Source organism: Salvelinus alpinus, chromosome 34 (assembly GCF_045679555.1).
Source record: "Salvelinus alpinus chromosome 34, SLU_Salpinus.1, whole genome shotgun sequence".
Lineage (NCBI taxonomy): Eukaryota > Metazoa > Chordata > Actinopteri > Salmoniformes > Salmonidae > Salvelinus > Salvelinus alpinus.
The window spans coordinates 1,417,148-1,432,764 of NC_092119.1; the positions used below are offsets into that span (position 1 = coordinate 1,417,148).

The 15,617-nt window shown below is 39.6% G+C and overlaps 1 gene segment (V, D, J or C); it reads right to left on the reverse strand.

Moving 5' to 3' along the window:
• Positions 1-1,920: 1,920 nt before the first annotated feature.
• The window catches only part of LOC139563662 (M1-specific T cell receptor beta chain-like), a 35,224-nt gene continuing 21,527 nt past the window's right edge, over positions 1,921-15,617 (reverse strand). The window contains 5 exon segments of the C gene segment in view: positions 1,921-3,118; positions 5,378-5,484; positions 5,678-5,704; positions 5,858-6,208; positions 10,890-10,950. Coding sequence covers positions 3,095-3,118; positions 5,378-5,484; positions 5,678-5,704; positions 5,858-6,208; positions 10,890-10,950 — 570 coding nt within the window.

Genomic DNA, 15,617 nt, shown 5'->3' on the forward strand with positions numbered 1-15,617 from the left:
GTCTAGTGTCTGATTATCATCATGGTTCCCCAGCAGCCCCAACCATCTAGTCTAGTGTCACTGATTATCATCAGGGTTCACCAGCAGCCCCAAACATCTAGTCTAGTGTCACTGATTATCATCATGGTTCACCAGCAGCCCCAACCATCTAGTCTAGTGTCACTGATTATCATCATGGTTCCCCAGCAGCCCCAAACATCTAGTCTAGTGTCTGATTATCATCATGGTTCCCCAGCAGCCCCAAACATCTAGTCTAGTGTCACTGATTATCATCATGGTTCACCAGCAGCCCCAAACATCTAGTCTAGTGTCACTGATTATCATCAGGGTTCACCAGCAGCCCCAAACATCTAGTCTAGTGTCACTGATTATCATCATGGTTCCCCAGCAGCCCCAAACATCTAGTCTAGTGTCACTGATTATCATCATGGTTCCCCAGCAGCCCCAAACATCTAGTCTAGTGTCACTGATTATCATCATGGTTCCCCAGCAGCCCCAAACATCTAGTCTAGTGTCACTGATTATCATCATGGTTCCTCAGCAGCCCCAACCATCTAGTCTAGTGTCACTGATTATCATCATGGTTCCCCAGCAGCCCCAAACATCTAGTCTAGTGTCACTGATTATCATCATGGTTCCCCAGCAGCCCCAAACATCTAGTCTAGTGTCACTGATTATCATCATGGTTCACCAGCAGCCCCAAACATCTAAAGAATAAGCAAGCTGCCAAACAAGCTGGTCAGAATTGTACTTCCCTCATACTCATCTGTAAGAGACCATTGTTTTGTCTCTTTATGTAATTGTATATGTATTTATGTAAATAAAAAATAGGGACCACAATGGAAATAAATCCCAGACTTTATTGTGCAATCTCAGTCATTTAAAAAAAATAATGTGTATAAAACATTTTTTAATATATGTATTTTATTTACATACAATTAAAATTAATCAATCCAGACTGTGCAGTGGCCAATTGATGAATGTAAAGAGACATTGTTACAAAACACCATAAAGTTTAATGACACTAAGAGATTGTCAAGCCAAGCCTTCAATACTGGGTAAGTCTACAAGGTAGGGAGTCTAGTGTCTGATTATCATCATGGTTCCCCAGCAGCCCCAACCATCTAGTCTAGTGTCACTGATTATCATCAGGGTTCACCAGCAGCCCCAAACATCTAGTCTAGTGTCACTGATTATCATCATGGTTCACCAGCAGCCCCAACCATCTAGTCTAGTGTCACTGATTATCATCATGGTTCCCCAGCAGCCCCAAACATCTAGTCTAGTGTCTGATTATCATCATGGTTCCCCAGCAGCCCCAAACATCTAGTCTAGTGTCACTGATTATCATCATGGTTCACCAGCAGCCCCAAACATCTAGTCTAGTGTCACTGATTATCATCAGGGTTCACCAGCAGCCCCAAACATCTAGTCTAGTGTCACTGATTATCATCATGGTTCCCCAGCAGCCCCAAACATCTAGTCTAGTGTCACTGATTATCATCATGGTTCCCCAGCAGCCCCAAACATCTAGTCTAGTGTCACTGATTATCATCATGGTTCCCCAGCAGCCCCAAACATCTAGTCTAGTGTCACTGATTATCATCATGGTTCCCCAGCAGCCCCAACCATCTAGTCTAGTGTCACTGATTATCATCATGGTTCCCCAGCAGCCCCAAACATCTAGTCTAGTGTCACTGATTATCATCATGGTTCCCCAGCAGCCCCAAACATCTAGTCTAGTGTCACTGATTATCATCATGGTTCACCAGCAGCCCCAAACATCTAAAGAATAAGCAAGCTGCCAAACAAGCTGGTCAGAATTGTACTTCCCTCATACTCATCTGTAAGAGACCATTGTTTTGTCTCTTTATGTAATTGTATATGTATTTATGTAAATAAAAAATAGGGACCACAATGGAAATAAATCCCAGACTTTATTGTGCAATCTCAGTCATTTAAAAAAAATAATGTGTATAAAACATTTTTTAATATATGTATTTTATTTACATACAATTAAAATTAATCAATCCAGACTGTGCAGTGGCCAATTGATGAATGTAAAGAGACATTGTTACAAAACACCATAAAGTTTAATGACACTAAGAGATTGTCAAGCCAAGCCTTCAATACTGGGTAAGTCTACAAGGTAGGGAGGGATGTATTTTCTGTTTGTTCAAAACACAAACCATGATTTTAAAGTGCCAGAAATTGGTATGCTTTGCTGATTGGTTGTTAAACCTATCGGTGGAAAATTTGTTGCATATATTTTATATAAATATGGCATCAAAATGTTGAAAATCTGATTTCCCCCTAGCTGATCTTGGTCTGCCTCAGTCTCTGATCGTAATGTGATGAAACAGGCAGGGAGAGTGAGCTCGTCCGTGGTGGTCGGTGAACCCTCAACCTTCTGGCCCAAAGCCCTGCGTGGCATCAACTGTGCCAGAAAAGCTTGCTGAAGCGGCGACGTCGATATCCACGTTTATAAAAACAGGGTCGCTACAGTTCTGGTTATTTGTGGTCGTAAACATTAGATTGAGTTAATTCTATGAGGTGGAGGGTCGTGAAAATATTTAACTGTGGAGAGGTACATTTCGATCTGTCTCTAATTATATACAGTTTATTATTCACAAATTAACATGTAGAAATTAGAAAGCAGAATGTATTCATACATACTATACTGTAATTACTGGAAAAACAAACATACATTGGTTTTGTAAGTTAATGGAAAGATTGTTTTGGCTGAATTTATTCAAATATACATTTAAATTGCAAGTTCATGTTCAAAGGAGATTCTTAAAAGCACATCTTCACATAGACAGGGTAATAAAGAGATGATGGACACAATAAGCACAATGGACAATACAATTACATGCAGGGGCAAACTGGGACCAGAAACCGGCCCAGGCCTTTCTAACACACCTGCCCATGTTTTTCCTTAAAGCCGTCTTTACTAAAGCCAATTTAGACAGGCCCACTGGGCTAAATATGAATCAGTCCATCTGGTATTTGCCAGAATTGCCCTTTTGCCAGTCCGTCCTTGATCCCATGGAACACCCATGCAGGACATCCTCCTTGGGCCACTTGTATTCCGTTAAATCTGTTTCTCTGAGGAGCCCTGCATGTGAAACACAGAAATACAGGATAAAGACAGTATGGTGTCTGTATGGGAAACACAGAGATACAGGATAAAGACAGTATGGTGTCTGCATGTGAAACACAGAAATACAGGATAAAGACAGTATGGTGTCTGTATGGGAAACAGAGATACAGGATAGAGACAGTATGGTGTCTGTATGGGAAACAGAGATACAGGATAAAGACAGTATGGTGTCTGTATGGGAAACAGAGATACAGGATAAAGACAGTATGGTGTCTGTATGGGAAACACAGAGATACAGGATAAAGACAGTATGGTGTCTGTATGTGAAACACAGAGATACAGGATAAAGACAGCATGGTGTCTGTATGGTAAACACAGAGATACAGGATAAAGACAGTATGGTGTCTGTATGGGAAACAGAGATACAGGATAAAGACAGTATGGTGTCTGTATGTGAAACACAGAGATACAGGATAAAGACAGTATGGTGTCTGTATGGGAAACACAGAGATACAGGATAAAGACAGTATGGTGTCTGTATGTGAAACACAGAGATACAGGATAAAGACAGTATGGTGTCTGTATGTGAAACACAGAGATACAGGATAAAGACAGAATGGTGTCTGTATGGGAAACACAGAGATACAGGATAAAGACAGCATGGTGTCTGTATGTGAAACACAGAGATACAGGATAAAGACATTATGGTGTCTATATGGGAAACACAGAGATACAGGATAAAGACAGTATGGTGTCTGTATGGGAAACAGAGATACAGGATAAAGACTGTATGGTGTCTGTATGGGAAACACAGAGATACAGGATAAAGACAGTATGGTGCCCACAGAAATAGAATCAAGGTTTTTATTTATATGATGGTGCCAGATTAGAACCTTCATTAGCCCATAGCTAGCCTGATGGTGCCAGGTTAGAACCTTCATTAGCCCATAGCTAGCCTGATGGTGCTAGGTTAGAACCTTCATTAGCCCATAGCTAGCCTGATGGTGCCAGGTTAGAACCTTCATTAGCCCATAGCTAGCCTGATGGTGCCAGGTTAGAACCTTCATTAGCCCATAGCTAGCCTGATGGTGCTAGGTTAGAACCTTCATTAGCCCATAGCTAGCCTGATGGTGCCAGGTTAGAACCTTCATTAGCCCATAGCTAGCCTGATGGTGCCAGGTTAGAACCTTCATTAGCCCATAGCTGATCCCAGATCAGTTTGTGCTGCATATCCTGCCTGTCCTGTGATGTCCCACTGGATCCCAGATCAGTTTGTGCTACATATCCTGCCTGCCTGTCCTGTGAAATCCCACTGGGCACAAACTGGTTGAATCAACGTTGTTTCAACGTCATTTGTCAACTTATTGTGACGTGGAATCTACGTGGAATATACATTGTTTTAAAACAAAGTAATCGACATAAACAGTTTTTTTTTGGAGGGTGGTGAAATTTAAAATCACAGGATTGTGTCATTATGGTAAACTAATTTCAACATAAACAAAATATGTTGAATTTTGATAGATTTAAAACAATATCAGATAATCAAGGTCATGGCTTCTATCAGAAACATAAACATTAGTCTGGGCAGAACCTCCTATTGGAGAGTTCATCTGTCTTCAAGGTTTTAAAACCAAGTCTTAGCTATGACGTCACTGATCAGTACCTCTGTGCTCTCGTGGGATGGATTGTTGAGAGATCTCAGCTTAAAATCGGAATAGAATCTCGAATGGCATTGATCCCTTGTACCATGTACTATAATGTAACTCTCAACTGAAATCCAGGTCATTTGGTTCTGCTATTAGACGAAGCACAGTGATAAGACATTAATCTGTTCTATAAATGATTAAATATCTGACACTGTATCCCCATTTCAACTTTGTTGTGCTTTAAAATGGTTGAAAGAGCAGTGACAGACATTTGGTTGACAACTTAACCAAAAATCAGACATAGTCTTTTTTCTCCATTTGAACTTGGTTGTGCTTTTAGATGGTTGAAATCATGGGGATAACACGTTGGAAATTCAACTAACTTTTGGCTGTCTTTTTGATTGGGTGAATATAAATTGTAATTTCATTGATCAACGTCTAAACCAAATATGTCCCAATTATCCACGTTGAAATGATATGGTGTGCCCAGTGGGTCACTGTCACCCTGACCAGAGGAGTTGGGAAGACAGTACAAAACTGATCTGGGACTCCTCTAGCACAAGGCATAGATAGAAGAGGAGAGAGATGGCTGTGTGATGAACCTTTGTCATAGTTCTAGTGAACTCACCTGGAACTTCCAAATCATAACCATGACGACCAGGCCGTAGAAGGTACTCTTAGCGATGAAGATGCTGTAGGCCAGCTTGGCAGTCTGGGTGCTCTTCACATAGTCATCTGCAAGGACAATAATACATTCAAATGACCTTGATTAAGGTGGTATCAGATGATTTTGTTAGCAGATCGTCCATTGAGAAAAATACAGCACAACCAATGATCTAGTGCAGTGTTTCTTGGTCCTGGGGATCCAACCAATGATCTAGGCCTGGAATGTAGAAAAATAACTGTAGTATAAAATGGGCACATTTACCTGTCGTTATCTCTCCCCCAATTTGACCTGAAAGAAACAAAGAAGGAGAGTTTCAGATGAGATTATACACCACAGTACCACTTAGACACAGGGGAATACATTAGAGCCACAAAACTAGTGGACTAGTTCAGTCAAATCTCTTTCTTCTCATAAACACAGACAGTGTTCATGTTTTATTACCTTGGAGATCTCCACTAATGGTGTGTTTCGCAGTTGTATTTGCAGTCCCATTGTAAAAGATGACATTGCAGGTGAAACTGTTCTTTGGGTTGTGCCAGTCATTGGCTGGGACTCTCAGTCTGCTGGTGATACTGTATAAACTATCTTTATCCCACAAGGCCTTGTTGTCGGTCCCGGCGCCTGCAGTTGTGTTGACATTGTTGACTTGCCAGTAGACCGTGACGTGGTCGGGGTAGAAGCGGGTGGCTACACACACCAGGGTCTTCTTCTTCTTCTTGTTTCTGTCTTCACACTCCTTAGTGGAGGGTGGAAGGACTTTCACTGTGGGTTCAGTGACGCTGATGTTTGGATCTGCAGGGAGAAAACAGTGGAATATTTTAACACTCAATTCAATGGCTCTGTTTGTTGTCGACATCATACCTGAATCTGAGTGATTTAAAACACAGTTAATTACAAAATGAATCAATGAGAGAGTTAATTACAAAATGACATTAATCACAAAAGGTGTTAATCACAAAATGACATTAATCACAGAATGTCATTAATTACAAAATGTGTGCCAAGTCAAACACATAGAAACAGAGGGTGTACGACAGCAGCTTGGAAAGAACCACTTTGTTACTGAACTGTACCACCCCTATATAATGTAATCAGTCAAGACTGAGTAGAACATAGAGGTTATTATAACAGTATTACAGTAGTATTATTACAGTATTATCACAGTATTAAACACAGTATTATTATTACAGTAGTATCACATCATTATTATTATAGTATTATCAAAGTATTATCATAGTATTATCACTACAGTAGTATTACAGTATTATTATTACAGTAGTATTACAGTATTATTATTACAGTAGTATTATTACAGTATTATTATAGTATTATCACTACAGTAGTATTACAGCATTATAACAGTAGTATTACAGTATTGTCATTACAGTAGTATTATTACAGTATTATTATTACAGTAGTATTATAACAGTATTAGAATAGTATTATCACTACAGTAGTATTACAGTATTATTATTACAGCAGTATTAGAGTAGTATTATTAAAGTAGTATTACAGTATTATTACAGTGTTATTATTACAGTAGTATTAGTATTATTATTACAGTTGTAATACATTTGTATTTTTACAGTATTATCACAGTGTTATTATGGTATTATTATTACAGTAGTATTACAGTATTTTTATGACAGTGTTATCACAGTATTATTATAGTATTATTATTACAGCGTTATTATTTGAGTACTATTATTACATCAGTATTGCAATATTATTATAGTATTATTACTACAGTAGTATTACAGTATTATTATTACAGTATTACCACCGTATTATTATTACAGTATTATTACAGTGGTATCACAGTATAATTCTAGTATTATTATTATAGTAGTATTACAGTAGTAGTATAATATTATTATTACTGTGGTATCACAGTATTATTATTCCAGTAGTATTATTGCAGTAGTATTAGTAGTATTAGTACAGTAGTATTAGTATTATTATTACAGTAGTATCACAGTATTATTATCGAAGTATTATCACAGTATTATTATTACAGTAGTATCACAGTATTATTATTGAAGTATTATAACAGTATTATTATCACACTAGTAGTACAATATTATTATAAAATTATTACTACATCATTATTAAAAATATTAGTATCACATCATCATCACAGTATTATTACTACAGTATTATTATTACAGTAGTATTACAGAATTCTTAGAGTATTATTCTTGCAGTATTATTATTGCGTCATTCTCACAGTATTACTATTACTACAGTATTATTCTTACAGTATTATTCCTACAGTATTATTCTTACAGTATTATTCCTACAGTATTATTATTACAGTAGTATTACAGTATTCGTACAGTATTATTCTTACATTATTATTCTTGCAGTATTATTCGTACATTATTATTCTTACAGTATTCTTACAGTATTCGTAGAGTATCATTATTACTACAGTAGTATTACAGTATTCTTCTTACAGTATTCTTACATTGTTATAACAGTATTACAGTATTATTCTTACATTGTTATAACAGTATTCTTACAGTATTACCACAGTATTATAACAGTATTCTTACAGTATTATAACAGTATTCTTACAGCATTTCCACAGTATTCTTACAGTATTATAACTGTATTCTTACAGTATTACTGTGGTATTCTTACAGTATTACTACAGTATTCTTACGCTATTATAACAGTATTCTTACAGTATTATAACAGTATTCTAACAGTATTACAGTATTCTTACCCAGAACTGTTAGCTTAGTTCCCTCTCCAAAGTAGGCAGGATAAGCACCAGAGCACACCACATACTCACAGACAGAAAACCAAGAGGATTCTAGCTCCCCATTGGTGTATTTGCAGTTGTTTGGCTTGTAGCAAAGGAAGTAATACTGTATTTCTAAACATGTCTATGTCGACAGAGCATAGGGCTAATTCATTTTATCATTAGCTCTTTGTACAGCTTCAATGTTTTTCCCCCCCATGAATATTTTCATGCTCAACTACACCAGGAATTCAAAGCAAACAAACCCATTAATTTAAAAATAATTTCATGATGATGTATTTGCAATATTTTTTTAAAGCAAGTTGAAAAGCTGAATCCCTTACCTAGAACAGTGAGTCTGGTACCTGGACCAAACTCTGCCTTATCCGTGTACCACAGAGACATACCGTACTCTACATTACAGACACTGGATTACATCTGACACAGATCTGTTACTTTGCCTGTTCTGAACTATTATGCATTTCCATTCAAACTGATACAACACCACAATATAGATTCATACAAACCAACGCCTGGAACATTGTTTTATAAACCATAAAGAGATTTTCTCGCCATCTCTGGTTCACACACCGGATTTAAAAAAAACTATACAACGTCTCTTTCAGTAACAGATAAACCCATGACGGCATAGATAACAGATGACAGAATCAGTTTTCTCACCCAGAACTGTGAGTTTGGTGCCACTGCCGAAGTATGCCTGGTTGGTGTTCACACTGATACACAGCTACAGAGATAACCCTTCCTCACTACTCAGTACTAGCAGAGTTTAGCTGTAGCCTTTACACCCCCAACCTGCTGTCTTTGGTTGTTGGATTTTGTTATTCTATGAAATGTGTCTGGTTCCACTGCTAAGGAACCTCTTCCCCTCTAGCTGATAACAAGTATTATAATGAAGGTCGACTGTGTCTGGTTCCACTGCTAAGGAACCTCTTCCCCTCTAGCTGATAACAACTATTATAATGAAGGTCGACTGTGTCTGGTTCCACTGCTAAGGAACCTCTTCCCTTCTAGCTGATAACAACTATTATAATGAAGGTCGACTGTGTCTGGTTCCACTGCTAAGGAACCTCTTCCCCTCTAGCTGATAACAAGTATTATAATGAAGGTAGACTGTGTCTGGTTCCACTGCTAAGGAACCTCTTCCCTTCTAGCTGATAACAACTATTATAATGAAGGTAGACTGGGTCTGGTTCCACTGCTAAGGAACCTCTTCCCCTCTAGCTGATAACAAGTATTATAATGAAGGTCGACTGTGTCTGGTTCCACTGCTAAGGAACCTCTTCCCCTCTAGCTGATAACAACTATTATAATGAAGGTCGACTGTGTCTGGTTCCACTGCTAAGGAACCTCTTCCCCTCTAGCTGATAACAAGTATTATAATGAAGGTAGACTGTGTCTGGGCACGGAGGCAGACAGCTTTATACCCTGATGACTGGAGCACATAACTAATGCCTTTACTGTGATCCATGCAAATACACTCTCTTACTTCAACACGATTTAGACGTATAGTCAAATTAGATATTTTCTATATTGCCAAATGTAAATTTGTTGGTCTTGGTTACTCCCTCGTGTACATTTGTCAGATAGAGTCCACAACAGTTCATTGTTCATTTTCTTACCTAAAACGGTGAGTTTGGTGCCGGCTCCAAAATATGCCTCCGAGTACGAGCACAGAGACACAAGGCCGTATCTTTACTGTCTCTCTGACTTTGTTTTCACTCAATATTTGTTACTTTGTTAATAAAGTTATTCAAAAACTCTTCACAGGAACTCTGAGACATTCAGCTGGCGGGTGGTGAATCTGACATAGTTTATAACCAAATAAATGATGGTGACTATTTTACAAATTAAATCCAAGTGCGTTCCACCTCGACCAATCTTTAGGTCACATTCCAATCCATGAATATCAACCACACACTGTATCCTACAGATTGTAACCATAAGATAGAAAGGTGCTCAAATTACATGTTGTTTTTTAAACATCCCAATCAGGTGAAAACGTTATATTATGTTGGTGTCATGTCTCACCTAGAACAGTTAACCTGGTTCCTCCACCGAAGTAAGCCTGGCTGACACCACTAGCACAGTACAGTGGAACCCTGCTCTAATGTAGATATATGGACGCGCTGAGCCTGGCTGACACCACTAGCACAGTGGATTTACTCCCCCTGTATGTAACCACGTCAGGAGGACGTTTAAAGATACCACCCAGTCATTCTGTTACAGTACAATTCTCTAATAAACTTTACAACCACATACATTATAACCACATAGCTTACATGGTTTATAACCAACAGATTACTGCACTTTTTTCAGTGTCATTTCTCACCTAGAACAGTCAACCTGGTTCCTCCACCGAAGTAAGCCTGGCTGGCACTACTAGCACAGTACAGTGGAACCCTGCTCTAATGTAGATATATGGACGCGCTGAGCCTGGCTGGCACTACTAGCACAGTACAGTGGAACCCTGCTCTAGTCTAGCAAGTCCTTTTCTCGTTAACTTTATATCCCAATCGTACATGAACTTCGATAACTGTATTGTTCAAGACGTCCTACCAATCAACACCGTGTTTTAACCAGTTAACAAGACCGACACAGATGACTCAAACATACAGTAATACTACGATATCAAATCTCTTCTCACGAGTATGTTGTCTCACTCACATTCATTGTCCATACGCCAAACATAGTGTACGGATTACTTACCGAGAACTGTTAATTTGGTGCCTGGTCCAAAATAGGCCTCATAGTTGGCACAGTGTACAGCCTTAACATCAAAAAGCATTGAGTGGAGTAACACTACTATGAACTAATCTAATGTACTGAATCCATAATAAACTAACTAACTCATCACCAAGCCCCTAAACCACACATAGAGTCCCATTAGTTCCATCATGGTGAATATTCTCTTACCCAGAACAGTCAGTTTGGTTCCTGCTCCAAAGAACGCTGGATTATAGTTGTCACAGTGCAGACATACTGAGCAGTAATGTACCAGCCACTAGCTACTGAACTTGTCTACGCATTTGGCACCTAAAATAATACCCGCTTTTTAATACTAATCAATTGTTCAAATGAACCATTAGATCCATAAACATAACATTGTCAGGTACAGTAAGTCTATAGATGAGAAAGTATTTACCTAAAACAGTGAGTTTGGTTCCATTGCCAAAGAAGGCTGGTTGGTTTGAAGTCACAGTGTTTTCACATCAACCATTTAGTTCAGTTGTATCATAGACACTAATCAAACATCTTCAGGGTTACAGATCTATATCAATGTCATTCATCTGAAGTGAACTTACCTAAAACAGTGAGTTTGGTTCCATTGCCAAAGAAGGCTGGTTGAGTTGAAGTCACAGTGTTTTCACATCAACCATTTAGTTCAGTTGTATCATAGACACTAATCAAACATCTTCAGGGTTACAGATCTATATCAATGCCATTCATCTGAAGTGGACTTACCTAAAACAGTGAGTTTGGTTCCATTCCCAAAGTAGGCCTCACTTCCAGTGTCACATCGTTTGTCTCCTCTTCCAAAAATACCTCAGATATCTTTGTCATTCAGCCTCAAGGGAATATAAACAGAGATACTCAGAGATACTCACAGACCCTCAGAGATACTCAGAGATACTCAGAGATACTCTAAAAAGAACTACTGAGTTCAGCAATGCATTTGAGGAGATTTTATGGTCAAACAGGAATCAAACAAACTCCCTTATGTAACTAAATCTGACTTCATAAGTTTGTTGTCTTGTCCAGGAAAATGCTCCCAATAAAGTAGATTTTATAATCCTGAAGATTGGTTGAAATCTTGTTTTATCCTTCAGTATTATCGAAGCATCTCTCCAGACTCCTCGACAGTCTGTAGTAGTGTGTGAATAGGCCCCAGCCCTCTCCTGTATGGAAGTGAACGGTAGGAGGTTTTGGTACGGCGTCTCTATGTAAATGTATCACCGTGGCCCCCTGTCCCCACAGTGTTAAAGCATCACACAAAAACACTCGTTCTGTTCTTTCTGTTGTTTATTTCCCCTCCCCTGTTCTCTCTCTGTATCTCTGTCACCATCTCAGTCTCTCAGTCTCTGTCTGCAGGTGTGTCGGCACGGAGGGCTACTGCAGTTGGATCCTGTTCTGACCCTATAAATAGAACAGCAAATTCACGATTTTAATAATAAACATTTACGTTTGGATATTGACTTTTTTTTATTGATTGATGTAATGAATAACATCAATAAAAAAGACAATGTAAAAAGACAATATCCAAATGTAATGTTTATAATTAATATCATGACATTTTACTGTTGTTACTGGAGTTGGATCCTGGTCCAAACTGACAACTTCTATTTCCGTCAGCAGTACTAAGAAAAGCAGCAGGGAGGAGGTGAGGAGGGGGGGAGAGGAGGAGGAGGAAGAGGAGGGGGAGGAGGAAGAGAGGAGGAGGAGGAGGAGAGGAGGGGGAGAAGAGGAGGAGGAGAGGGAGGAGGAGAGGAGGAGGAGAGGAGGGGGAGGAGAGGAGGAGGAGAGGAGGAGTAGAGGGAGGAGGAGGAGGAGGAGGAGGAGGAGGAGGAGGGAAGGACAGGTAAATGTTATTTTTTTAATGTAAAATGACAGCTGTCTAAGTCACAGCCCTGTCCCCTCTCCCTCTCCTCTCCCCCCTGCCATGCTGCATCATGTGACAGTAACAGCCTATCACAGAGCAGGGCTGACAAGATCCAGTCTAAAACGTGCACTACCTTCTAACTTGATTCTAATTACATTTGATCATATCTTTTTTATTTATTTATTTTGTATTCAACCTTTATTTAACTGGTAGGAGGTATCTGCTTTAGTGACAGTATCATTATATTGTGGAATGGTTTGTATAAAAGGTACATGTATTTAGGGATAATCTTAAACGTGTTTGTTTTATATCTCAAGCCAATGGAATTGAATTGAACAGAATAGATTAGACTTTGTGTAATCCCACAGTTACCCTCCAGGGGTCAGTGTAGGATCATCTCTGAGAAATGTCTCCCTTTTTAATCGAAGAGCTTCATTTGATATCAAGGGTAGGCTTATATACCAGCAGTGGTGGAAAAAGTACCCAATTGTCATACTTGAGTAAAAGTAAAGATACCTTAATAGAAAATGATTCAAGTAACTATGAAAGTCACTACTTGAGTATAAGCCTAAAAGTATTTTGGTTTAAAATATACTTAAGTATCAAAAGTAAAAGTATAAATAATTTCAAATTCCTTATATTAAGCAAACCAGATGGCACCATTTGATTTTGTATTTTATCTAGTTAGCCAGGGGCACAATCCAACACTCAGACAGAATTTACAAATGAAGCATGTGTGTTTAGTGAGTCCTCCAGATCAGAGGCCGTAGGGATGACCAGGGATGTTCTCTGTTTAGTGAGTCCTCCAGATCAGAGGCAGTAGGGATGACCAGGGATGTTCTCTGTTTAGTAAGTCCTCCAGATCAGAGGCAGTAGGGATGACCAGGGATGTTCTCTGTTTAGTGAGTCCTCCAGATCAGAGGCAGTAGGGAGGACCAGGGATGTTCTCTGTTTAGTGAGTCCTCCAGATCAGAGGCAGTAGGGATGACCAGGGATGTTCTCTGTTTAGTGAGTCCTCCAGATCAGAGGCAGTAGGGATGACCAGGGATGTTCTCTGTTTAGTGAGTCCTCCAGATCAGAGGCAGTAGGGAGGACCAGGGATGTTCTCTGTTTAGTGAGTCCTCCAGATCAGAGGCAGTAGGGATGACCAGGGATGTTCTCTGTTTAGTGAGTCCTCCAGATCAGAGGCAGTAGGGATGACCAGGGATGTTCTCTGTTTAGTGAGTCCTCCAGATCAGAGGCAGTAGGGATGACCAGGAATGTTCTCTGTTTAGTGAGTCCTCCAGATCAGAGGCAGTAGGGATGACCAGGAATGTTCTCTGTTTAGTGAGTCCTCCAGATCAGAGGCAGTAGGGATGACCAGGGATGTTCTCTGTTTAGTGAGTCCTCCAGATCAGAGGCAGTAGGGAGGACCAGGGATGTTCTCTGTTTAGTGAGTCCTCCAGATCAGAGGCAGTAGGGATGACCAGGGATGTTCTCTGTTTAGTGAGTCCTCCAGATCAGAGGCAGTAGGGAGGACCAGGAATGTTCTCTGTTTAGTGAGTCCTCCAGATCAGAGGCAGTAGGGATGACCAGGGATGTTCTCTGTTTAGTGAGTCCTCCAGATCAGAGGCAGTAGGGAGGACCAGGAATGTTCTCTTGATAAGTGTGTGAATTAGACCATTTTCCTGTCCTGCTAAGCATTCCAAATGTAACAAGTACTTCCACCCACACAGACAGCGTTGTGAAGAAGGCGCAGCCTCCTTCAGGAGGCTGAAGAAATTTCGGCTTGTCACCAAAAGCACTCACAAACTTCTACAGATGCACAATCGAGAGCATCCTGTCGGGCTGTATCACCGCCTGGTACGGCAACTGCTCCGCACACAACCGTAAGGCTCTCCAGAGGGTAGCGAGGTCGGCAGAACGCATCACCCGGGGCAAACTACCTGCCCTCCAGGACACCTACACCACCCGATGTCACAGGAAGGCCATAAAGATCATCAAGGACAACAACCACCCAAGCCACTACCTGTTCACCCCGCTATCATCCAGAAGGCGAGGTCAGTACAGGTGCATCCAAGCAGGGACCGAGAGACTGAAAAACAGCTTCTATCTCAAGGCCATCAGACTGTTAAACAGCCACCACTAACATTTAGCGGCCGCTGCCAACAAAACTGACTCAGCTCCAGCCACCTTAAAAATGGGAATTGATGGAAATTATGTAAAAATGTACCACCAGCCACTTTAAACAATGCCACCTAATATAATGTTTACATACCCTACATTACACATCTCTTATGTATATGTATATACTGTACTCTATATCATCTACTGCATCTTGCCATCTTATGTAATACATGGACCACTAGCCACTTTAAACTATGCCACTTTATGTTTACATACCCTACAGTACTCATCTCATAGGTATATACCGTACTCTATACCATCTACTGCACCTTGCCTATGCCGTCTGTACCATCACTCATTCATATATCTTTATGTACATATTCTTTATCCCTTTACACTTGCGTGTGTAAGGTAGTAGTTGCGGAATTGTTAGGTTAGATTACTTGTTCTTATTACTGCATTGTCGGAACTAGAAGCACAAGCATTTCGCTACACTCGCATTAACATCTGCTAACCATGTGTATGTGACTAATAAATTTGATTTGATTTGATTTACTTTTGGGTGTCAGGGGAAAATGTATGGAGTAAAAAGTAGATTATTTTCTTTAGGAATGTAGTGAAGTAAAAGTTGTGAAAAATATAAATAGTAAAGTACATATACCCCCAGAAAAACGACTTAAGAAGTACTTTACAGTATTTTTACTTAAGTACTTTACACCACTGTATACTAG